At 39.8% G+C, this 26,653-nt stretch overlaps 1 protein-coding gene and 1 long non-coding RNA gene across 3 annotated transcripts in view; both read right to left on the bottom strand.

The window, feature by feature from the left end:
* The window catches only part of MLLT3 (MLLT3 super elongation complex subunit), a 274,971-nt gene extending 253,092 nt beyond the window's left edge, over positions 1-21,879 (bottom strand). Inside the window, exons 1-2 of one of the 2 annotated variants that reach the window (XM_040963302.1) lie at positions 21,604-21,879; positions 19,948-20,128 (exon numbers count right to left, since the gene is read on the bottom strand). In XM_040963302.1, the coding sequence (XP_040819236.1) occupies positions 19,948-20,128; positions 21,604-21,615 (193 nt within the window). In that variant the 5' untranslated portion in view covers positions 21,616-21,879. Of the gene's footprint in view, positions 1-19,947; positions 20,129-21,138; positions 21,305-21,603 lie in introns of those variants that run through there. The other variant, XM_040963303.1, reaches the window with a different exon arrangement.
* LOC121144785 lies at positions 7,359-10,852 on the bottom strand. Its single transcript, XR_005881910.1, has 2 exons — positions 8,832-10,852; positions 7,359-7,423 (listed from the first exon to the last, which is right to left on the bottom strand). It is a non-coding gene; the product is annotated as an uncharacterized LOC121144785 (long non-coding RNA).
* Positions 21,880-26,653: the final 4,774 nt, after the last annotated feature.

Raw genomic sequence — 26,653 nt, 5'->3', positions numbered from 1 at the left:
GCCCAAGCACTCCGAGACGGAATTCAGCTGTTTGAAAGGATGGCCTAAATTACTGTGTCACAATGCCGCACCCATCAGATTTTCTTCATTGGTACCATGCGACAACTGACACTTATGAAAGTGACCCTAAGACATAAGGTTCCTCAGATGCCTTCAAAATTTCTGAGGGAAAAAATTTTTTATGAAACAGACAGATAACAGAAAAAAAAAAAAAAGGTTTGAAAAGCATAAAAGATGTTCATTTCTCTCTACCATTCACCTTGAAACACACCAAGTACCGAGTACTGGGTAAGTTAAATCTAGACCCCGAGATTCTTCCCACTAAACTGACATGGAATCACAATATCAACAGATGAAAATAATGTTGAAACTGGGACTTGGAGCAAAAAGGCTTAGGTTAAATCTTTTTTTGGTCACTTAAAAACAGGGTGTCTACATAATCTATCTCCAAAAGGTAGCCATTCTGAAAATAGCATGTGACAACAGGTATGAAACAGCAGGCATACACTGGGGCTGTCCTCAGCAACTAAGACATATATATGCTCACCATTCACGTGAGTCATGCAGCACTGGATTATTAATCTTCGGTTTTGGTTGCTACATTTGTAAAAGGTGAATGAGGTACGGAATTAAATCTTTGGTAACCATAAATTTCTTTCCTACCTCTTTTGAGCTGTACAATAAGGCTCCAATGAAGTCAGAAACACCCAAAACACCACAAAGCATTATATGGGGAAATAGCGCAGATAAACAGATTCATGACCATCATTACCAATCCACACTAATGATCCTTTTAACCAGACATGTCACTTACATTTTTTTAAATGCTTATTTCACATTGTGATGCCTGGACAGAAAGTCACCACGCGGAGCCTTGTTCCCACAGCTTTGTTTGTCATAGAAGCACTCATGCCAGAGTAAGCAAAACATGGCTTCCACTCTGATATCATTCTGCTTCGTGCAGTGCCTGGCACGTGGTGCTCAGTGCTGGCTGCCTATCAGTGCCTCAGAAGCAAAGCCCTCCAGGAACTACCCGGTACCACCAAAAACTGGTACACAGCCACAGGCACGTCCTCTTTCCCCATCAGAACATTCACATCAGACAACGTCACTGTGGCATGCCTATATTCCACAGAGCGATTTCACAGATTGCTTTTTTCTTACTGGGAACAAACCCTTTTTGAAACCTGACTAGGTTTTCGTCCTTGCAGAGATTCCCTTTTTAAATCTCCAGTCAGAAGTTTCCAACTCTTCACATATGAGAAGCCTGTAACTTCTAACTTGTGCTCCACAGAAAAAACCAGGACTGTCCCAACACCTGATAATCTGTCCCAGATTCCTCTTCTGTTCTCCTACTCTCAGCAAAATGTCTTCACTCAGGCAAAACTACAGAGCTTCCCCTCAGGAAGCCAAGGTATACTTGACAAAGACCATGTTACTTATTATGGAAGGTCAGAATCCAATGGGGTAAAAATTAAAACCAAAGCAAAATAATACAGTCCACATTCAACAGCACTGAAATGCCTTCGATGCCAAAATGGTTTTAAATTGTGATAAATCTCCAGGAGTCCCCCAAGACATTTCTAGGGTTTTCTTTTTTGAAAAAAAAAATTTTTTTTTAATTAGTCAATCACAGATGTGTTTGCTTTTCCTCTGCTCCACTGCCCCAAGACTCAGACTGCTCCGGGAGCTGGGAGTTAAGAGAAAACAATGAAGCATTTGACAACCTTAAAAGGACTAAATGACATTCTAGAAACAAAGTTCACTTTGGTCTACTCCTTGAAGTACAGATGCACCATGATACACTGCCCACCTTGAGTTCAGAACATAAGTGAGAAGAGCAAACAACTTAAGGATTTTTGAGTTCTGACTTCTCTGACAGATGCAGAATAGGCATAAAAAATCTCCCATGTGCCAAAGCCAAGATAACTTATCTGGCAAACCCTCATCCCCAGCCATCGTAAATAACCTGCGACTTTTGTTGAAAATCTCATTTTAATTATGGGAGAAAAATGAGCTCCAGCAACACCAAACTGTGCATATGCAAAAATACGGAACAAGAGCAAGATGAGATTGTAAATGTCTACCAAGCGAGTCAGAGCCTTCTGAATGTACTGTCCTTCAATGTCCAGTTTCCCTGACTCTACCAAAACAATTAGATGGATATCGAGGAAGAAAAAAGCAAACAGAAGTGTAGTTCCAGTATGAGCACAATATGAAGTGTCCTGAAATCAGACAGATCCCCAATAACATAGCTTCAATAAAAACTTCCGAAATCCTTTCCTTTTTTTGTTCCTTTGAGAAAATGGCAAAGCAATTTGCATTTACAGCTCAGTTCCTGTTTTTAAAATAGCCCTGTAACTTTTTCTTTTCTTTTTTTTTTTTATGGTAGGTATAAATAAGACCAAATTGTCAAATCACAGCTATTCTGTGTGCTACCTATACAAATAGGTCTGATTTCTGGTGAGTCATAAAACAATTACTGCTGAATTCCTCTGACTCTTTGATATCTAGCTCTTCCACAGAGCTTCAAAGCTAGTCTCCAGGACTTTTCTTGGGGCACTGAAAAACAAACTCAACAGAAACATAGATGATAAAATGTTCCCACTCCTATAAACACACAAAGGCATAACTATAGAAGTTAAACCATTCTAAAACATTGGGGTGAGGATTTTTCCCCCAGGAGAATTCAACAGATCCAAGAATTCTGAATTGGTTTTAGCAAATGTGAATCAACTACAAGTTCGGTAGGTGTTACAAACCATTTTCAAGCCCCCTAAACCTAAGAATTACTTTGTCTCCAGAGAAATTTTCTCATTTACTAAAATAACCTATCCTCTGGGAATTTCCTGAGACGGAAGGAAAGTTCGGCTCCTTGAGCACATAAATAACTATACAGCATAGTATTTATTCAATGTAACAAAACTCATTCAACCTAGGAGCTCTGAATAAGGTTAAATTTGGTCAGAATACCAATAGAGGAAATTTATGTATGGGCAACTGTATATTTTGACTATAAACTAACAGGACTTCATTCCCACACAGCTCTTGAAAACAAAAATCACCATTTTGTAAGAAGGGTGGCATACAAACACAAATACCTAACACATATAGCACACACATGTCCTTGAAGTAACAGGCTGTTTCCTGTTAAGCCCCAGCAAAAACAAAACATCTATTACAAGGAAAGAAACAATTATAGAAACAATCAGGCATTCTGGAGGGGCTGCAAATATAACATGATTATAAAATCTTACACTCCCCAGGTTCTTTTAATAAAATTTGACAATGTTTATACACACGCACAAACAACACACTCCTTCACACAAAATACACATGTTTATGCATCCGTATCTTTTTCTATACCTAAAAAGAAAGACACATCACTGTTTTTTACAATTCATCCTACAATGGCTTCATGCCAAATCAGTTTTCCCCAAACCCAATATCTTGTGCAGCTTTATAATAATACATCATGCTTTCACAGTTTGCAAACATGAAGTTGAACAGTACAGGTAATATTAACTCTCTATATTTAAAATTTTAGATTCGTGCACAAAAAGTAAAAGCTACCTCTTCACCCCAAATCAACATTAAATTTCTCCCTTCCTTTCTACACCACTAGCAAGAATTAAGCACTTCTAAAACATACAACCAGATTTATTTAGGCATGCTATGATCATATGCATGGACTCACACTGACACACACACACACACACACACACACACCCCTAAGGGCATATATGGCCACATTATTTTAAAAATCTGTAACTTAAGGATACTACAGGCTCATGAAAATTTAATTGAAAATTTAATTTTGTGCATAAATTTGTGAAATACACACAAAGTCAACTCTTAGAAGTGCACAGATGAGCCTACTCATTATAATCTGAAAGCTTGCCGCTGAAAATCAGAGCCACCTGTTTATACCTCTGATCTCAGGAACATAGCTTTTATCTCTCAGGTCAAAGCTGACAACCAAAGTTAGTACTAAGCTTCCTAATAACAATGTAATTATGCAATCTCTCAAACTTAATTATATTTTTGCCTGGATTTTCTTTCTAACCAAGGCCAAATGCATTAATATACAACAATATTCTCAACATGAATGATAAAAAATGCATTAAAAGTAACCTTTAAACCATGCTATTAACTGATTTTATTCTATTTTGGCACGTTTGAAGTAACTCATCTAAGGATTAGTTAGGCTTTTCTACACTTCTTTTTATCAGGACTCTACCATTCTTGATTTAGTTTTGAGAGAAAAGGGTTTGCAAAAACTATAATAATCTCACAGCTGGAGATGGCTGGAAAGTCCGTTAGTACTCATTGTGCCCTTAATTTGCAGGAAGCCTTTGTGCTGTTCTACTCCTCATTTTACATGCTGAGCAGTTTTCACTGATAAAGTACTTATAGACCAGTTATTTTAGATTAATGAAAAGTCCAGAAAAACTTTATTTAAAATGGTTGTGAACTTTCTCTTTAAAACACTGAAATGTATCATTAAGAGCACTGACTGTGCATGAAAATCTTTAACAATCTGCCTCAATTATCTGCATGTGAGTAGGTAAAGGGAGGCCCAGAGTTTTTAGAGTATTATTTTCAAACAGAGAAGGAATCCAAAATTTCAGACTATGAATTCGGATGGAATGGCCAAAGCCTCAGGGCAAACATGCTGATTTAATCACACAGCAGTGGACTTCAGGATCTCGCCCTCTTCAGCTTTAACAATAAAGTATTTCCCTGCCCTTTAAACCTATAGCAATAACTTGAACACATTATACAAGAACACCCGACATCACTGGGATTTTGTCGGAATTTTTAACATTATGACATCAATTGCAGCAGCAGATGGTATTGTTCTGATTTACCCTTATCCACAAGGAGACTTTGTCAATGACTTAATATTTCCTCTGAACTTCAGCATAAAAACAGATATTTAAATACATACACTGATCAAGGATTACAAGTCAAATTCAATTTTCACAATTCCCTGAAAACCTTCAGGCACAGAATGCAAAGTCAAACTTTGAAAAGTCTAAATTACAGTTTTTACATCTGCTTGACCATGAGCAAAAAATGTTGAAATTTGTGATATTCCCAGACATGAAAGTACAGCAGAGTGCTAAAACTGCTCATTTTCTGCTACACTACATTCCTGTAAATCAGAAGTTCCAGTCATAATCATAGAGATTCGTATCTAACATAACAAGTAAAACATTCACATGGAACATAGCAAGTGTATCTACAACAGAGAAATGACAGTTTGAAAGCAACAGGGTTAAACCTTTCTTTTGCGAGGCCACTGGCAAAATCTACAGCAGCTGTCTCGCTTTGCCTTTAACAATCATAGCAAAAGCTCAAGGAAGTGATCCAATGTAGCACTAGTCTTTACCAACTAGACCATTTCTAATTTTCAACCAAGGGAAGGGATAACAAAAACAAAAGTACTCTTCAGCCACTAAGTTTACCTGACAAGCTAATTTTTACCAACCTTGAATATTTCACATATACTGCCACAAGAGCTGCATCTGGTGTGTGGAGACAATTTTAACTTTTTAAATATTGGGTCAGATAGCTATCACTCGTTAAACCACTTATAAAAACTACTGGAAAACTTTTTAGCTATGGTAGAATAGTACTGAGCTTTAAAAACAGGAAGGGGGGCAACATTTAGTCATTGCTATAAACTATTGAGCCACAGATCTTTGATTGTATCAGTGAAGAAAACTGCAAAAGTCATAACTTTTCGTGATTGCTTGTAACCTAAAACAATTGTATATTTTTTATGGAAGAAACAAATTCAGTTCCTCCAGAATTAGTTTTTCCCCTAAAACTATTAACACTATGTAAAACAAATGGAAAAAAGAAACTCTCACGATATATTATCTACTTACATACCATGGACATCCCATACCTACTCTTAAATTCTTTTCTACTTACCCTGTGAAAGGTATGTCAGACACCAAACTCATTAAGATTTATAGATTTTTTTTAAAACTAAATTTGAAAGCTAACCACCTTCAAATAGAAACCAACTTTTTGATTGTGAAGAAGGAAAACAGCATTGCATGCTCCAGAAGCACAGAGTTATCACAATGGTTAATAACCATAGGTTTGTACTACAGAGAACCTCCAAAACGACTTTAAACTACAAAAATGGGAATAGGCATGACTGCAACATTCCTATTCTCAATATTTATCTTGACTATATAAACATATTATTTTACTCAAGTAAGCTTGCCTAAAAAGCAATTTTTTTTTCTAAAGGCCAATTTCTATTCAGTATTTATTTAATTTGTAATCCTAATCCTGTTTACTTCCACAGAGGTTTGGGCTAGAGCAATTTCAGTTAATTTTCAGCTCAGTATACATTTATATCACATGCCAAAGTGAAATAAACTGATTACGAACATATCTGATACCCTTTCTGATTATAAGTAGATCCTATCATGTTATATCACCTCAAATTGGAGAACCATAGCTTTCACTGTTTAGCATTTGAAAATGACTATTGCATGTTGGTCTCCTAAAGGAGTAAAATTATTTTAAAACTATGAATTAAAATATACACACAAATAGATATTCTTAAATTGACATGTTAATGAATGATCTACTTGTTTCAAAAAGTAAATCCCAAATATTGAACTAATATGCTATTCTTTCAGAGATTACAACTATAAATTCTTCAAATAAAATTAATTGGTTTGCTAAGTAACTAATGATTAGAATCCAATAAAATATACTATCTGTGTATATTTTCTGTGGCTCAGAATTTAACTGGTTATGTTTAATCTGATACTCTTAGTGGGTCTTGGAGCCTCCGCCTGCAAAATCTCCCATAGAGATGCAAGACCACCCATTGAAAATAGTACAACATTATTGCCTCAAGCAAGAAGCTGGTACATAGGACTGATTATTCAAGTCTTTTAAATACTATTTTATTGAGGGATTGTAGGAGGTAGAAAAGGGGGAGCAGGGGGATTCGTGAGTGGATGGGGGAGGAAAATTCAGACAGGGAAGAAAAAAACAGAAATTTCTAAAGCAGAGGTTCCTGTCGTCCCCCCTTACCATCCTCTCCCATTTTTTAAACAGCTATGTAAACAAAGTAATAAGTGCTCAATTTCAGAGAGAATTACATTATACTCCATTTGAACAGGCTACAAAGTACTTTTATTTGAAAAGCTGCTTCTCCTCTGTTATAAACAATTTTACTCTGAACCAATTTCAGACAAGAGAAGATGGCTAGGGAGTGTGGGAGGTGGAGTTTGGAAAAATTCACTCAGTGTCTTTCAATGTCTTCAACAGTTGATCCAATAAAGATTCTTTAGAGAAAACTTTGTCTATTTTTTTTCTCCAAGTAAGCAAATCATACAGGAGGGCTTTTCTTTTCTAGGGTAGTGCACCCTGTCTCTTTAAATTCCTGGCCTGCCCCATTTCCCACGCATTCAATGAAAGCCCCACGTTTGCTGGCCTCCAGCCCACAATGTCAAGTAGTTTTCTTGCTATTGAATTTCAAGATTATTCTTTTGGATCATTTGCCCTTTAGTTTTAAGCACGCCAAAGCAAAAATAATGTCTTTCTACAATAACATAAAGAAAACGCTGAGGTCTTTACAAGTCTACAAGTAGAGAACACCTTGTCCTTTGGTTCCCCTTTCACTGCAAAATATGCTCCCACTCTACATGCTCCCAATAAGGGCCATTTATACACTGTTTGGGTGCATCTCAGCTTTGTCCATCCTATAACACAGTTTCATGAGTATGCTTATTTTATTCAGTCGCAAATTTGTTATCTCCACCAATCTATAATATTTAAACCAAGTCTTCATTTTGCTCAAAGTCTCAAGTCTTCCACTTGGTCTCTTGGGTATGTGGTTAAAATAAGTTTTAGAACAATCACACTATATTAAAGGAATTCTTTCATTATTTTTTGCAGCTAAGACATCCATATACATTAATTTACCAATAAAAATCACAGGTAAATACTGTGAGCTGTTGTCAGAGTGCCAAAGAGTGTTTTTCTCTCCTTTTCAAACATACCTTAATCCTGAAGAAAAGAATCCAGGCCATTATGAATCCCTCGGAAGGAATAAAAATAGTGAAGCGGCAATTGATCAGAACTAAATTAAATCCATGGAAAATATTATTCTAAGTGTTAGCAAACAGAAATTGAAGTGACAGTTTTATCCAAGTAGCTCATTAAAACTGTCCGGATCTCAAACATCACTTTTTGTATCTGACAAACATTCTAAGGTAGAGTTAACCTAACATTACAAATTTTGTTAAAAGTATCTAATACTCAGGGGAAAATACCCTTCTCTTTCATTTCTCCCATAACTTTATTATGTAATGATGTACAACACACATGTATTTTCTTACATTAGCAAAGCTAAAATAGTTCCTCATTAGTCCTAACAGCTTGGACCTTTAATCATGCGAGTACTAGACTGCAGGAATACTTTTGAGAGCGATTAACCCTTTATTTTTCAGAAGTTATTTATTGTAGTTTTGTTTATGGGATATTCACATTTCCACCTAAAAACTTATATTTTATGACAAATATAAAATCAGATAAAAGAATTTCAGTATAAGATACTTGCATTTATGCAGTTATATATTAATTCTCCATCCACAAAGATTTTTCCCTGTCCTAAGCTCGTTATTTATACCTTATTTTTGGTACTGGTTTTGGTTCTTCTTACATCCTATAATTTCACATTTACTTTTCAAATCATATACAAATCCACAAACCAGAAATGTGTCTTTAAATTCCAGTTTATTCTTAACACCATGATCCTACTTATTTATAACATCATTTACTTGTAACACCATCATCATATACCTAGCGTCCTTTCGCTTACAGTGAATTCTTATAGTGCTAGTAAAATTCTGAACATGACACATCAAGATAAACATTTAACATAGTATTAACATAGTCATACTTGCCAAAAGCTCCAGAAAGGAAAAAGCCTAAGCTTTTCAAAAATTTTCTAAGTACTTCAGAAAGACACACAGTCAGCTCTCCATATCAGCTGGTCCCAAGTCACAGATTCAAGAAATCACAAACTGAAAATACTCAAAAACAATTACATCTTCACTGAATATGCATAGAATTTTTTCTTGTCATTCCATGAACAATACAACTATTTACCTATCATTCACATTATATTAGGTGCTATAAAAATATTGACATATAAAAAATGATTAAAATACACAAAAGGATTGCGTAATAAGTACTATCTTTTTATAGAAGACTTAAATATCCCCAGGTGTTGAATATGAGGAATGAAGAAGCAGAGGCTCTAAAATGAATTCCCCCATAAAGACTGACAGATGAGTATACTAAAATATTCAAAATGCCTATCATAAAACATATCAGACATAAATAACACATACTTATAAATCAGACTAATCTCATTCTTTTTACAATTTCAACACACATTAATTACTAATAAAGAACATCATGCACATGTTTCTCTTTGAAACTCTTGATCAACTTATGAAAAACCTGTGCCTATGTTCAAACCAATATTAAAGGAGAAGATATAAGATGACCAAATGGTAAAAATCTGAAAGAACTAAATACGAAAATGTTCCTTGGGAGAGGCAGTCCTCTTCATGTTCCAAATAAAATTGTTTTTAGAAAAACTAAGTACTTCATTTAAGAGACGTTAAAAATTAAATGCAATACCACATCTTCCATTGCCTATCTTGACAACTGGTTTACAGCTGATACTTAATGAACAGCAGTTATTTCATTGTTGTAAAATGGCAGATGATGAGTTTACTTTGTTTTTTTTAAATTAAGAAAAATAGCTTTTTAAGTTCTTGGTTTTTTTTTTTTTTTAAGAAAAGCCCCACATAGATTATTCAACCCAAACTCATCCTTTCTACCTCCCACAACAGGATCTTTCCTGCCACAATGCTAAGCTATGCTCCCATCGGTTACTGGAATACATCTGACTCTCACTTTTAAAGCTACAAAACTAGTTGTGGTTCCTGGATTGGGCAGTTGAAAAAAACCTGAGAGTTCTGGCCAAGTGTTTCAAATCTATCTAGCATTTTGAAAAGAAATCCAACATAAGTGAAGAAAGAACAAGGGAAAAAAACAGGAAAGTGGGGAGTTCATCTTTACCTATTACAAAAGTTGAAAAGTTCCGTTCCAGAAAATGTGAGTCTCAGAAGACACAATGTTTCCTGCTAAATTTAAACTATGGTTCTGTTTACACAAAGTCAATTATTGGAGGTACAGAAGAAATGAGTTTCAGAACAATGAGTAATAATTTACAAGTTAGGAGCATGGAAGCTAAACTCAGGGATTTTTAAAACCCCTTTTCTGACTTGAAAGATCTGCCTTCATATCATACTGGTGCCAAAAACTTGCCTTGTATTAATAGCGGCATCAGCAGTACCTGTCAACAATAGAAGTCCCATTTCATCGGATGTAAACTCTAAGGCCACATAAAAGAAACAATAGATACATAAACAAGGGGAGAGGGGTGCTAGACCAGCTGAACACACCCTATCTTGTTTTGTCCCATGTTTCACATCAGAAGGAAGTAACTTCCTGCCTGCCCCTGACTTCTCTGTGCATACACAGAAGTCATGCAACAAGCATAAGATAATCTTGAAACAAACCATCATTTATAAATTACCTGCTGCACTAACCACACAAATCCTGGCATTTATTATTTCAAATCTCCACTTTTCACTAATAGATACCATAAAAGAGTTACTTCAGATATAGGTATGGAGGGAAAAAAAAATCAAAGGAAGTTCTTTTGTATGATAAAATCATGATTCTAGGCCCAGCCAGGTGGTCTAGTGGCTAAACTCCCTAAATGTGCTGGGATCCCATATGGGCATCAGTCCTGATCCTGGCACCCCCGCTTCCCATCCAGCTCCCTGCTTGTTGCCTGGAAAAGCAGTCGAGGATGGCACAAAGCCTTGGGACCCTGCACTCAAATGGGAGACCCCGAAAAGAGCTCCTGGCTTCTGGCTTGGGATCAGCTCAGCTCCAACCACTGCGGCCACTTGGGGAGCAAACCAGTGGATAGATCTTCTCTTCCTTTCCTCCTCTCTGTATATCTGACTTCCCAATAAAAATAAATAAATCTTTTAAAAAAATGTTTCTTCAAAACAATGAAAACTCTTTATTCAGCAACACCCATTTACTGGAGGCACTTTGAATAAAATGTGTGGATAACAGATACCTAGTTGGCAATGAACCCTAATTTTAAGTATGCAAGGCATTTTAAATGTTTATTGAAATGAATAGATATCCAGTATAATCAGATAGTAGAGGGAGCAGGACACAAAAACCACTCGCAAAAAATCAAAAAGCATTTTGCAAACTAAATTCCAATCTTGAAACATCTAGAGATTCGATCATTATTACATTGTCGGAAATCGCTAGCACATTCTCATACTTTGCTTCTAACCTGGTATTGATGGGAAATAACTGATGGGTTCTGCTGCATAGGAACAAAGAAAAAGATGCAGTTTTGACCAAAGTAAGTATTTGAAAATAGAAAAAAAATGTATTAATGTCAAATCAGTTTTCTATGGGAAATGACTGAGTTAAAATCAACTAAGCATCTTCAAAATCACTAATACACACTATTTCAAATATACTGGCCTCAGAGTCAGGAGGTAAAGTCATAATTTTTGTTAATAAAAAATGATGGTGTATTGATTTTTATCCAAAAAGTTAATTGTTAACTGCAAAATACCAACTAAATCACACCCACATGCTAGCCTTATCTGTTTTAGAAATTCAGTAACAGCCTTCTTCAGGTCACAACCCCCACAAACTTGCTATAGTTGAATGAAAGGTTTACGTCAAGGAACATTATTTCTTAAAATAACCCTTCTGTTTTATATCCATCTATATAATTGCAATCCTACTGTGTGGTGAGGTGAGAAAAAAATATGAAGAGTTAACTGCCATTCAGTCACAATTTCATTTTTTATAATTTACTCTCAAAGAAAAAAAGCATCAATACCAATAAAATGAATTTTCATTTTTGCCTGAAAGTAACTATTGAACTTTTTTCTGTAAATAGCACCTACCATGGTTACCCTGTTAATTAAACCCTGGATCATGTCTACAAACGCAGTTATTACTGAACATTTGTCTGCTAATATAAATGAATAATTACTCAACGTTTTAAAAGTAAACATTGACCACCATTTATTACCAGCTATCTTTGCATGGGCACACTTGTGACTCATTGTGTCTACATGCAAGATCACTCCACATTTCTAGGCTTCTGATTAAAAGTAAAATGAGAAGGTAAACAAAGAGGAAGAATGTCAAGTGTCCCTTCCAGCCATAAAAGACACAAGCACACTGCAGGCAAGGGCCTCTTCTGCTTACAGCTCTCTGAATGCCTCACTGTAACCTGCAAATATAAAACTTTTTGGTTAAAAGACATTATAATGCCTACAAATCACATTCTCTTCAAGACCATAAAACTAAAGAAAACTAAACAACACATATCAATCTGACTAAACTAAAAATTTGCATAAGGTAAAAGAGACCATCAATTAGGCTGTCAAAGAAATAACCAGAACACAGTATTTTCAACACTAAAGGATTAACATCCTACAGACAAGAAAGACAAGCATCTCAATTTTTAAAAGGTTATAAAAATAATTCACTACAAAAGAAATGTAAACGGTCAATAGACATACATTAAATGCTTAACTCTAGTAAGAACTACAGAAATGCAAATAAAAAGATATATTTTAACTATCAAAAACCAGAAATACTGAAATTGTCAATATTGGCAAAAATGTAGAGAAAAATGGCATTCATTGCCTGACAGAATATGAACCGTCACAGCTACTTCATGGAACATCTCATACAAATGAAAACACACTTGCCTTCACAGCAACAACCCCATCTCTAGGCTATTTCCAAGCTCGTGCTCATGTGAACAAGGTAACAGGTACAAAGACTTTTACTGTACAAAACAGAAAATGATCTGTACCCCCTCTTAACAAGGACCAGAAAGGTACAGGAAACACTAAGGGAAATTAAAGGGAGTAAATTGGCTCCCTATAGATGAAATATGGATAGCTTCAAAAACACATTGAATGAATAAAAAAGATGCAAAATTATTCCTCATGAAAACATTCTGTATTAAACAGTGATGGTTATACAACCTTTTGAATATATCAGAAACCATTGAACAGGTTACTTTATAAAGTAAATTTTATGGCATTTGAATTATCTGTCAACCAAAAAGAGAGCTTCATCTCATGTAATACTGTTCAGCTGATTTTAAAATGTAAGACTGTAAGTGATATAAATGGGCAAATGTGGATAAACACAACAGAATAAAGAACAAGGAGTTGGAAGCAAAGGCTGCGAAGCATTCATAACTTCAACTAGGCCTCTGATCCTTCCCTGATATCAAAACAAGGCATCAAATATGATAAAATAAAAATATTTGTTCATTCTTGATAATGAGGATTTGAACATTTGCTGTATCTTAACTTGTTTTTTCCTGTACTCTTTGGGGAAGTGTAGGTTTAAAAAAGTCACCAATAATTGCCAAGGGCACAAACCAGGCACATCCCAAAAGATAATCAATAAACCAATACAAGTACATACACACAAAAGGACTTGTGGCACTACTTAGCAAATAAATGCAAATTGGGTTTATATCACAGATAGGCAAAGATTTTTTAAAGCCATTAATTTTCAATATTGGCAATGCTGTGGGTAACGGGCATTTTCTAAACCACAAGTAAGCAAAACATGATTCACTCTTCTTAGGGGAATGTTTACTAATACATATCAAAATTTTAAATGTTTGTAGCTTCGACTCAGATACCACCTTTCTGGAAACTTAACATGGCAAGTTATTAAGAACAAAAGCAAAAACCAAAAAAAAAAAAAAAACCCCAAAAAATATTGCCGAAGCAGGCTATCTCATATGTTTCTTAACAAATTAAAATTAGGAATGACCTAATGATTCAAAAGTATGATCATTACCTTACAAAAGTATGCTTTGGCCAAATATGGACCTTACATGTTACAATAGTCCCATTAGTGATATCTAAGCCATCTTAGTCCATAAAAGCTGTTGTTGACACAATGAATAAATAGCATAACAACACATTACTCAGAATGTGCCCCATCATTAAACAACTATGTAAAAATTCATTGTAGCAACTAAAATTCAGCAATTTCAGAAGGTGAAATTCATAAGTGTAGGGATGGTAATCTGAGCTTTATCCATAGCTCAAGTGTGCTAAGCTTCAAATCACACGCAGTAGGTGCTCCAAAACACACTTGGTGAATGAACTAGTAATTATTAATACTGTTCATGTGTGACTATGTAGTAATAAGCAGATGCCTATCTCAGTACTAATTATGGTTTTGAAAATCCTACATGACTTCTTTCTCTGGTTTTCTATGGCTTGATCTGTCTATGATATATGCAGATCCATAAATCAGGAAAAACTGCAAAAATGCATTCTTCATAAACACTACAATGTTCAACTGGGTCATGAAATTCCTCCACTTCTATTAAACCTCTTTTGAAGACTAAACCAAAGAATTGAAAAAAAAAAAAAACCACGAAGAGGTTCTATTATCTTAGAGCTATAAAAGGTATGTTAAATATTACAGATCATTTGCAATAGATGATTAGAAAAGAGATGAAGACCAGCCCACTGAAGTCCCATTAGAAAGAACCTCAAAAAAAAAAAAATGGTTCCTTTGAAAGAGTTATAGGAGGGAAGGGAATAAATTAAAAAAAAAAAAAAAAAAGGTTCCACAGAACTACACCTTCCACACAGAGTCAGCTAAAATAATGCATATAAAAGATTTCTGCTCAATACAGGGCATATGCCATGGAACAGACAGTAACAATAAGTATAACACACAACTCAAATTTGAAATAATCTCTGCAAACAAAATTTAGATAATTATTAAGCTGGAACTTAACAAGGTAAATACTCTTGATATTAAGTAGATATGTTTATGAACAACTAATAGTAGTGGCTTTAAAAATCAACTACCATATACACCAGGACAATTTTTCTATATATGTCAGATTCTATGATAAATGTATAAGTGATTCTCAGCAAGGAGCCCTCATCATCCCAAATATCTTTGCATGTGACTGGCACAGTTCAAACTACTTTCCTTGTAGGGCACCACCTGCTTCTTCACTCTCATTCTCTTGGTGTCTTCCTGAGGATACATGATGTGTGATAAGAAAACAGTACTGAAGTTTATAACAGCAACCAGTTGTGTTCTACTAAACTAACCTTTAAAGAAATGGGTTAAAAGAAATAAACGCGGGATAATGCTGCTCTTTCACTTAATTTCATTAAAATGAAATGTTTATCAGCCTTATTGTTTTTAACTTCAAGCAAATTAGCAATTTGTTTTACATTCTTTAGTTTTAATTTCTAATAGAGCAAAATCAACACATACAATATACAGAAAAGCTCTTAGGTGTCCTCAACTTATAAAAGTACAAAGAAAGTTAGTTTCATCTTAAATCCTGTAAGTTTGAAAACAGCTGATTCCTATTGAATCCTCAATTTAGAAAGTGATAATTCTTTCCTATCCTTTTCTGCCATGACACAAATGAGAAAGCAGACCCAAAAGTAACTTGCCCAGGATCACACAAGGAGCCTCTTAAACCAGTCTTCAATTATAACTCTGGAATTCATGACCTTAATTTTTTTTCACTGTCTACCCAAGTCAATTAAAGATCACGTTTAGATAGTTACAGGATAATCCTATTAAAAAGGCAATATTCCAGATTGGTTCTGGATTCATCTTTCAGTTTTATAAAGTGGTATGTGTTAACTGTAATGCACTGAAGATAAAGAATTTTTATTTTTTAAATTAAACACTACAAAAATGACCTCCCATTACCATCAACATCACAGGCACCCACTGAAGAATATTCCTGGCCATTTCTGCACAAGGTTATTTATTTACACAAATATACACATGTCCTTTTTGAAATGTTAGTATGTTTCTTAACTGGAATAATGTTGATTTAGCAACTTGCCTTATTTCACTTGATCCTTCTTAAAGATCTTGCTGAATCTGTAAGTAGATTGCTCTCTTATTATGCACTATAATCATTTAGCTAGGGGCCCCTCAGTTCACCTATACATGTTTACAAATTTTTGTTACCTCAAAGCAGTCACATGAAACACATTATTATCTTGGTGTACTTACAAAGTTATATCTGCCAGAAATAATTTTCTGGAATAATAGGTATAACCACTTAAAAATCTTGATACAGTCTGCCAAATATTCTCCAGAAAGTCCATGCCCGGTTGAAATTATCCCCAAAAACATGTGAATCTCTAACAACTCAGTTTTCAACTGCTTTGAAAACTTATGCTTTGTATTGCTTCAAAATTCTTAGTGGTAAAACTGTTCTCACTGGTCATGCTAATTCCACCCAGAACTCTACACACACAAAAAGCCACTCATCTTCATTCATTTCTTAAACTTTTTAAATGCTACACACCAAAAAAATACACCAGGTGCAAACAATATCTTTAACTAGCAATCCTTCACATTTAAATAATTTGGTAATAAGTTATCCAGATTCTTTCCCAAGACCACACAACACAAATCAGAACTATGCAATAAAGCTAGGCTCAAACACTTCGATCAAAGGAAAATTGTAAGGGTGGATTTATTGTGCTTTATCTGCACATGCTAAGGACTAAAGGCTACAAATAAAAAGCTATCAAATCATACCAGTAGCCAAATTAGCTTACATAAAATAAGCAACAGATTTCATGTCATAAATGTCAGTGGAACTCACTGTAATAGTAAAAATGACTATAATTGCAAAGAAAGTTCACTCAAATTCACATCATACCGGAAATGAAAACATGAATATTTTAAATGAATTGTTTTGATTGTGACTATTCATTTAGGTCATATCAGACTAATATAAATCCTTGGCACTAATAAATAAGATACGATCTTTTTTTGCAAGTAGATACTTTTGAATTGTATCACTCTCCTACCTGCTTATTCTGTAATGCCTAATGGATATTCCAGGCTTCACTATTCCATCAAAATCTCTTTCCTGCGACTTTGTGCCATTAGTTTTAAATTAAAGGTCTCCCACACATCTTTGTGACACAGTGAAACCTCATTAATTCAAATCCAATTAGCTCAATTCTAAAACGGTATATGTAATTCTCATTAGGCAACAAGTTGAAAAATACCATAATTTCTTCCTCTACCAGTTCTCATATTATCCTTTAGTGAAGGAAATCAACCCGAAAATGAATTCACTTTTCCAAACCAAAGATTTCTGAAACTAAGCACTCCTCCATCTTACTGGCTGAGCAGTTCATCCTCAGCGCTAAGACACCAGTTTATCAGCTACTGTATGCAGTAAAATGACTTAGCTCGTCATCACTAACAGACATTTACAGCTTAACTTAGAGTATGAGTAGTTCTTGGAAATATTTTACAACTCATATCTTTCTTAAATTCAGTTACAATTTCTCCCAATTCCAGTGGGTCAAATTATACACTATAACTTACAGATCTACAATAGAGCAAGCGCAGTACCTTAAAAAGTACTACAAGTAAACTTGGAAATGCCTGTCATTGTTATTCAGTATTTATTCCTATCACTGTGAAAGACATTAGAAGCCAAAAACTAAGTCTCAGGATTAAGTGGCATGTTTGGTGTTGCTTGAACTTATAGCTAACTATCCCCAACGAACAGAGAAACCTTCTCTTACAATCTGAATCATGTGTAATTACAGTATGACAAGGTCTCTCCTGGGTGATGTAAGCTGGCATTTTTCCCAGGACTTGTCAAATCATGGGAACCACACATACAAATAAAAATCCAAAAATAAACATTTTGAAACAATGGCTTATAGTACGCACAAACTCCAATACTGGAAATTAAAATGTAGGAATACAACCAGCAAGCAGACATTTCCCACTACAGATCTCTGAGGAGTCACCAGCTATCAAGAGGATTACCATGCCTAGCAACAACTCCCAGGTGTTGGGTATGTGGGCAGCACCCTCAGGCTCCCTCAGGCTGGACAGAAAAATCATTAAGTCTGAGAAAGACAGGGCAACATCCCCATGCATGCACACCAACTGAAGCAGAGAAACAGCAGGAAAACCCAGCAGCAGGCTCTCTTCTTTGGCTTCCCCAGGTGGATCTGCTGATTGTCAAGACACCTGAACAAAGTTACTGCAAGAGCTACATCTTCTGCAAGTGAGTTGACCCACTTCATACAGTAAATATTGCTTCTTTGTTAAGTGCGCTTCACCTGGAAGTGAACAGCGGAGCAGCAGCAGTGATCATGTGCGCCAGGGGTCTCAGAAGGTGGTTCCTTTTGTTTAAACTCCTCAGCAATGGCTCTTCAGACACATGAAGGAGGACAGCAAGATTCCAAGACGCATCAGTGACAGAAACTTGACAACCCTCAGCTGCACCACAGTTTTGAGGAAGCATTCAGCATAAAACCTCTGATTGTATTTTGATATAGAGTCTTAACATGCTACATCTTACTTCGTACAGGTCACACACATTCTTAGCTTTCTGACAGAAACTGAATGCATCTGTTAACCATCCAACAAAGCCCATCTCAAGTTTTCAGAGGAACTAGAAACCAAACCACGAAAGGTAAAAAAACGACAGCTTACTTTCCATTCCATGAGCTCTAGAAACACAAACAAGCTCAAACACAACCCTCTGTCACGTCTAAAGCACAAGGCAGCTCGCCTTCCTCTATTCAACCCCCAAATGTTCAATAATTTCCACACAGCTCGAAGCAGAACGGATTTATTATGATGTTACTCTAACAAGCTGCAGGAGTTCTAGATGCCAATAAAGATTACGGATCAAATGGAAGCTAACTACTAACCATTGTGTTGACTTAGATAAATAAACCTGCTCACAAACAAAGCACCTTATTGTATTTGTACTGTTACCTCCACTAATCCAACGAAAACAACCAGACAGGAGCTTTCCAGAAACCCAAGGCATTAAGAAACTGGGATTTCTCATATCCATTTAAATTTCTTCTAAAATGACAACTCCAGTTCTTTTTTCCACAACTGTCCTGCCCTTTATGGAGGACGTTTGGGGCTGCAGAAGCTCAGCAGGATTATGCAAACTAGACTTCAAGGATAAGAACCAAGGTAGAGAAGGACTGAAGGAAAAAAGACGACACAACATGCTCCTGGGAAAACTTAGCTTCTACCTTTGCAGGAACCCTCGGGCTCCCACTCCCTGCACACCACAGCCAGCAGACACTGCTCAAATCCAATGGTTCATCAACTACTTGGGGGCAGCGAGGGGTGAGAGAGCAAAGACTCCCCCCCAACTCTACATAAAACCCACACATAGCTGGGGTGTGGCGCTGCACCCACAAACAGCAAAATCCAGGGCAACTGATACCCAGTGCCTCACACACACTAAGGCAGAGAAGACCATAAAGAGACTAAGATGGACTTCTAGAGGCGGGAACAATAAATACACATCCGATGCATTCTTTGCTAATAGCACAGGTAAATCTCAATTTCTCCAGGAAAAAAAAAAAACAGGCACCAACTGTTTATTCTCCCAGCGCCATTCTCCCCACCGCCAAACCCAACAACTAATTGCACCTTCCCCACAGAACCCACCGCTAACCCCAGAGGACTGGTGAGAGCTGGTTTGGGATGAACAAGCACTCGACACCTGACGGTCCTTTCTCTAGGGCGACTTTCACCAAAACCCAAGTCGCACGCGCAGGGGTGGGAGCCTGAAGCAGGTCGGCAAGGCGCCGGAGCTCCCGGGTCGCCGAGCGTGGCGCCGGGGGCGAAGAGTGGGGCAAGGGGACCGGCTGAGCCACGCGATTGTTTCTTGGCTGAGCCAAGACATTTTTTTAAATCAAGCCCCTTTTGTATCCGGAGCCCTACCTCTTTTTGGCCTAGGAAAGCTTTCGTGCAAGTGGAAGACGACTTTCTCCACAAAGTGCTGTATGTTACTGTGCTCCGGGCCGCGCACGAACACCATCCAGTCGTGGGTGAAGCCCTCCACGGTGGGTTTTTTCCTCACCTGGGCGCGGTGCCCCAGCTCCAGCTTCACCTGCACGGCACACTGCGGGCAGGGGGAGGAGAGACAGCCGTGAACAGGAAGGCGTTCGCACTCAACATTGCGCCTGACATATTTTTTCCCCTCCTTGAAACGCACATAAAAGGAAACGTCGCTGCCCTCTACATCCACGTTTCACGCGCGTAGGCGCGCGTACCCCACACCCCCAAACCCGCCGTACCCGGCCGGCCCGACCCGGGGAGCCCCCCAGCACCCTCCCGGATTGTAACGGAATGTTATCCCCCAAGCCCACCAGGAGGTCGAGGGAGAAGCAGAACATACTAGTCCGACACGCACAACAAATGCATCGGAAACAAATTAGAAGACAATCAGGATGCGGTTAACCGGGCTGGTTCCCGGAGTGGGAGAGGAGGTAGCTGGAACCACGGGGGTAGGTTGGGGTAGGGGGCTCCCAGCGGGCCCCCTCCTCGAAAGTACCGCGGCGACAGGCACACGCCGAGGAAGTCTTTGTGTACGTGTGATGTGCGTGTGCGTGCGTGTGGAGCGCTTTGCCAGGCGGAATGGAAACTACAAGCAGCCTCTGCTGATGGGCACAAACTCCCGTGCTCCCACCACAGGGTTCATGCACAACAAAAATGAGACGTCGTCACACTGCACACACAAACACACACACACGCACACACCGCAGGAAAACACGCTGAGGCATCCATAACTTAAAGCACCCCGCACCCCTCGGAGCAAAGCCCCACGCGACCAGCGAGGCCGGACGAACGGAGCCCCCGCAACACACTTCCAAGAGCCAAAGTGGCCCCAAAGTACGTCCCACCTCCCCCACCACCGTCGCCGCCGCCACCACTACCACCACCACCACCGCCGCCGCCACGCCGCCTCAAAAAAAAAAAAAAAAAAATGAAATTCAGAAAGGCAGGGCGGCGGACCGACGGCCGCCGAGCCTGGGCTTGCGCAGCGCCCGGCGCTGGGGCAAGTTGCGTGCAGCCCGCCGCTGTCAGCCCGCACGCTGGGGCTCACACACGCGCGCGCCACGGAGAACGCACCATCGTAGCGGCCGCGGCGTTTTGCGGAGGTGCGGCCGCCGAGGCTGCTCGCCGCGTCCCCCGACCGTGCCCGCAGCTCCCGGCGGCGGCGGCTGAAATATGGCTGAGTTATTATTCGCCTCCTTCCACCGTGTGCGAGTGTGTGTGTGAGTGCGCGCGTGTGAGCGAGAGCGAGGGTGTAAGTGCGCTTCTTGCGATTGCAAAGAGGCGAGGAGGGGAGGGAGGCGCGGGGGGTGGCGGCGAGTGTGTGCGAGTGTGTGTGTGAGTGTGTGAGTGTGCGCGCGCGCCGGGCTGGGGGAGGAGGGGAGCGGAGGCTGGGGAGAGGCAGCAGCTCCCTGCAAGCCGAACCAACCTTTCTCTAATTGGAACCGCGGAGCGCTGGCGCTGTCTGGGCTGCGGCGGCGGCGGCGCAGGGAGAGGGAGGGGAGAGGGTGGTCTTTTATTATTATTTTTGCATGTACTTACCGAGCTAGCCATGCCTGGGGGCCCGGAGGTTTGCTGGGGTGCTGTGTGGTACCCCGTCCCCCGCCCCCCCTCAGCTGTAATTCATGAAGAGGCTGCTATGAATGAGAGCGCGCCCGGGAGCGGAGGGTAGATGGCGGACATTCTCTGCCCTTTTTTTTTTCTTTCTTTCTTTTTTGCCCCCACCCCGCGCTCGCTCGCTTATTAAACTCAGCCCCAAAAGCAGCAGCAGCGGCAGCAGCAGCAGCAGCAGCAGCTCCGAGGCCGGAGGATGATTCCGGAGCATGCGCCGTGGCGCCTGACACTGGGGCTCCCAGCCTCTCGGGGCGGAGGGAGGGCGCGCGGGCGGGGCGGAGCGCGCGGGGAGGCCGGGCGAGCCACGGGGAGCTCGAAGGAGCCAATCGGCGGCCACCCCCGAGCCCCCCGGCAGTCCGCAGCGCCTCGCTGGAACGCGGCGCTTAAAGTAACAGGTTCCTGCTGGGGCGGTGGGGAGGAGGGGCGGGGAGGGGGGCGCAGCCGTGGGGAGAGCGGCCAGCTGGGGAGCCACCCAGCCCCTGTGTAAACTCCGATCGCCCTACAATCAAAAACGGATTAAAACTGCTGGAATGCAGCCACTGCCTAGAGCCCCGAGCAGCCGGAGAGAGGGGGCGTTAAATCAAGGCTTTGACGCTCGTTAGCACGTTTGGGGGTGGGGGGCGGGAAGGAGGGTGGAGGGTGGAATTGGGCTTGCTTTTTTTCTTTTTTTTTTTTTAACTTTCCACCACGCACCTCTGTGGTTTCGTGCCGAAAAGGCAAGCACTCACACCCAAACAAACTTACTTAAAGAGAGAGCAAGATCAGTGGCACCTACAAAAGCAAGCCATCCCAAACGGCAATGTCTGAGAACCCTCAGAAATCCGCGGGCGCCTCCCACCCCACCTACTCGCCGGGCGCCCGCCCACCAACCACCCTCACTCCCCGCCGGGAATTTTCGAAAAGCAATGAGCAAGACAGAAACAAGAACGCAGTTTCCTTGGGAATCCCCGGCTGGGAAGCTTCGCGGAGCTGTGCCCAGGTGGAGAAGGCGAGACACCTGGGAGTGCCCGGCGCAGACGCTCGGGACCCAGCTAAGGATTTGTTTGCAAGGTTGACCCGCCTGACAGCCTACGGGGGTTGCATCAGAAGGCGCAGGATGGTCCTCGGGGGGCGCGCCGAGCCTCTGCGACTCGTAAACTAGCAGATAAAGTTAATACTGGCTGTAATGTGCATAAATGGGATTATAATCTTTAAACGTACAGCGACAGCCAACGTAATCCATCTCGGGGCATTAATCCGGTTAGGCTCCCGGGTGGCGGCGAGTCGCGGACGCCGCGCTCTTGCGAGTGTCCCGGCTCGGCTGGCCTTGCGCCCCTGCGGCCAGTGCGCCCCGCCGGCCGCGCGTGGGGCGCGGGAGGAGCCATGGCCCGCTTCCTTTACCGGCGCTGACAGCTTCGAGAAAGGAAGAGGATAAGATCTCGAGGGCTGATCTGAAAGTGAAAGATGGGTGTGACTTGGGTTCGTTAGAAGATTCTTGCATCTTCCCAGCCCGATCCTTCTAAGGCCCCGAGATCTTTTCTTTACGCCCCTGTCTCAAACTTTGCCTCGGAACTTCTTTCCCAACTTTTCCTTCCCTTCCTTCCCCTCTCCTGTCTCTCTTCCTTTTTCTAACTCTGCTTTCTTGCTCTCCTCCTCCTCTTCTTTTTCTTCTTCTTTTTTTCTTTCATCTTTCCACCTAAAACCATAAAAATCCTTGAATGGAGAAGCAAAATAAAGACAAAGTTACCTGGGACACCTGGGGGGGCTTGCTGTTAATTTTCAGTTTTCGCGGCTGCTCATAAAAAGCTGGTGCGAGTCAGGTCGGACCACTTTGAACCAACTTTATATTCCAGCCCAGTTGGCTTGCTTAAAACTCTGCTCTCCCCCAGTGAACACCCAGAAACGCCTTTGGGTTATAGACCCCGGCTCTTCCCAACAGTCTCCGCTATTTCGCACAGAATGCAGCAAGCTGGCATGGGAAGAAACATTTTAATGTAATCACAGCGCTTAGTTTTCTCAGCTCCCCCACTTGCGCCTAAGTGCCTGTCATGCTGTGGGTTGTTTTGTGTGATTAGGGAGGCGCTCTCCACAGGCGCATATCATGGGAAGCATGGACCGAAAGAGTATACTTTACCAAATTTCTGATATAATAATCAAATGTGAGAGAAGTCTTTTTGGTGAATAATGAGACAAGAAACCAAGGTTGCCTCAATGTGTCACGAATACAGCCGTTTTCCACCCAGCGGTGACCCTAAGGGGCGGCTGTAACAAGACGCAAGTTAAAAGCAACCACTTGGTGCCCGGTTTGCGTGGATTTCAGGGTTTGGCCAGCTGCGCTCCCTTGGGCTTTTTTCCAAAACCCCATGCTCTCGCGAAGCACTGATCTTTCCCTCTGAGATTGTGTGTTTGCTTAACTCAAAGTTATCCCGGCGCTCACAAGTAAGCCAAAGAGCGGGAGAGGGTCTTTCCCGCCCCTTACCTTCCTTTCTCTAAGAATGCTTTCACTCTCCCAAGCACTGTAGTTCCCACTCTCCAAACCCTGCGGGTTCGGATTCCGTCAGTAGATGGCGCAGGGAACCCTTCATAAGGGCGTCCTTATGTGACCTCTGTGCAACAAAAAGACCAGGGCCGGGAGAAAAAGAAAACAAAACCCAGAATACTCCAGAATCAATTTTGGATAAAGGAACTTAGGCCTGCCTTTCTATTTGCTCTTTGTTGCTTATTTCAAAAACTGAAGTATTAAAAACAATTACAGAGTGTCGCATTGCTTTCTTTCCAGCATTGCTGAAGATAGATCACACTTCTCAGCGAAAAGCAACCTATCCAGTACCAGATAATACAATTGTAGAAAAATGTATTGCCATTAAATATATAGACAAACCTCGGTATTGAATACTAAAGGAAAGATAATAAAATTAAAATGGAAGTATCGAGGGAGCAAACCAAAGAAAGGATAATTATCTTTCCCGAAAACATAGCTCAACAGGAAGTCTATAGAGTTATTTTGAGGAGCAGAACAGAAAAGCAATTGACATGCTATCAGATAAAGCAAATGATGAAGAACAAAAGGGGACCATCGATGTGACAGCTAATCCTGAGCTGTCAGCAGCAGCACAGCCTTCCTATGGTCATTTTGGCTCTGGCTGCTATATGCTATTATGTGTGTTGATTTATTTAGTTTGAGTTGATGCCAGTTTGATTGCTGCCATTAGAGCCACACAAGGGCCACCAATCTGAAAGTATGGTGTAAATGAGCAAGCTCAAATAGATGTTACCAGTGTGTTATGATAGGTTATTGATGCACAAGCTCAAATAACCAAACCAATACAACTGGCCTATTGTCTGTTCTTGGCCATCTGGAGTAGGGGGGTGTTAGAAGATACATGAAAAAAGCCAAACCATGGAGCAGATAGTAAACAGAGATTCTGAAAACCTAAAGGGAAAAATGATGGATTTCTTTCCCATAATTGCACACTTTTTATGTTTTTCATCTTTGTGTTTATTCATCAAAACCATCCCATGAATCAGGCACAGAGTTAGGCTGGGAGAATGTATGAATGACAACTTTCCTGTTTTCTCAGAAGCCGTAACCCAGGAGGCAAGTATCTCCAAAACCATTCTTCTTATGTTTTTAATTTCATATTACTTAAACGAGATAAAGATATGTGTCATGCATAAGCAAACACCCTAAAAATCTGACACAAACAATCCAAGGACAAGAATAATAGCATTACAGCATTTGAAGCTAGGAATTGTTGCCCTCAATCTCACCTTTTAATACTTAAAAGAGAAGGGGGTAGCTTTCTTGCAATAGTAGCCAATTCCTAATTTCCTTTCCCTTGATCTGAAATAGCCTCTGTCTTCACGTTAGTGCAGTTCTTCAGGGCGGGGTGGGGGAGCACAGGAATCCTCCACTGAGTGAAAGTCAGGCCTTTGAAGACACTGGCTATGTCCTCGCAGTGTGAAACAGTCCCTGTTTTGTATGGAAATGTTTGGGTTCAAAATGTTACATGTTGAACATTATATTTAATTCATGATGCTAGAAGCAGGTGTAGAAAACACCAGGTAGTAAGAATGATCACTACTTTAGAAAAAGAAAAAAAAATTGCTTTGATGTCACTTAAGCACCTAGTCCAGGACTATTTCCAGAGATAAGAAATACGGAGGATGTTTTAACCACCAGAGCCTCTTCATGTGTAAATTATTCCCTGAGACTAATTTCAGCAATGCATTTATATATTCAGAAGACGAGTGCTTCCACAATAATAATTTGTTAATTTAGTGGGCTGTGTCCCTAATTTAATAAATAGTACCTCTAGGCCTGAAAACTAATCAAGGACGTAATGTAAGATCAGCAATATGAAGCAAGATAAATTTGGGGAGGAGGAGTGGTCAGCTGATCTGATGTTGTTGAAAATGTCTCCTTCCTTATAGGAATCCTAACGGAATAGTTGTAAGTAAAATATACAGTCAATTTAAATTGCTTGCTGCAAAATAATGCATAAAGTAAACCATTTATACCCTCATGTATCTCCAGCTATCTCTTCAGAATCTACTGTACCATTTTCTATGTTACCCTGTATAATGATTTGAGCTCTTTAATTTCTAGGAGGAATTCAGTCTGTTTTCATTTTTTAATTCAGCTTGACCATTGTCATATTATGAATCAGCATTAAAGAATCATTTCATTCTACGATAAAAACTAGATCTTGCATCATTGGTAAAAAATGAAAAATAACACATCAGGCATAGGAAGTAGAAAACTCCAACATCAATTCAAACTACAAAAGAAGCTTAGAAAAAAGAAATCTTTCCCTTCACTGTACTAAATAGTGTGACAGTGGTTTGAACATAATACTAAGCCTATAAGAAGTGAGTGATTTACTACCTTCAGCTCAGATCAAGTGTCCTGGTTGGATTAAGCTATTTACAATCAGCCCCAAATAATCCATGACTGTATTTCCCACTTTGTAGATAATCCACAATGACACGATTTATG

The sequence above is a fragment of the Ochotona curzoniae genome, unplaced genomic scaffold (genome assembly GCF_017591425.1).
Source record: "Ochotona curzoniae isolate NIBS_2020 unplaced genomic scaffold, NIBS_Ocur_1.0 scaffold_3208, whole genome shotgun sequence".
NCBI lineage: Eukaryota > Metazoa > Chordata > Mammalia > Lagomorpha > Ochotonidae > Ochotona > Ochotona curzoniae.
This window is presented reverse-complemented; position numbering and strand designations above follow the sequence as displayed.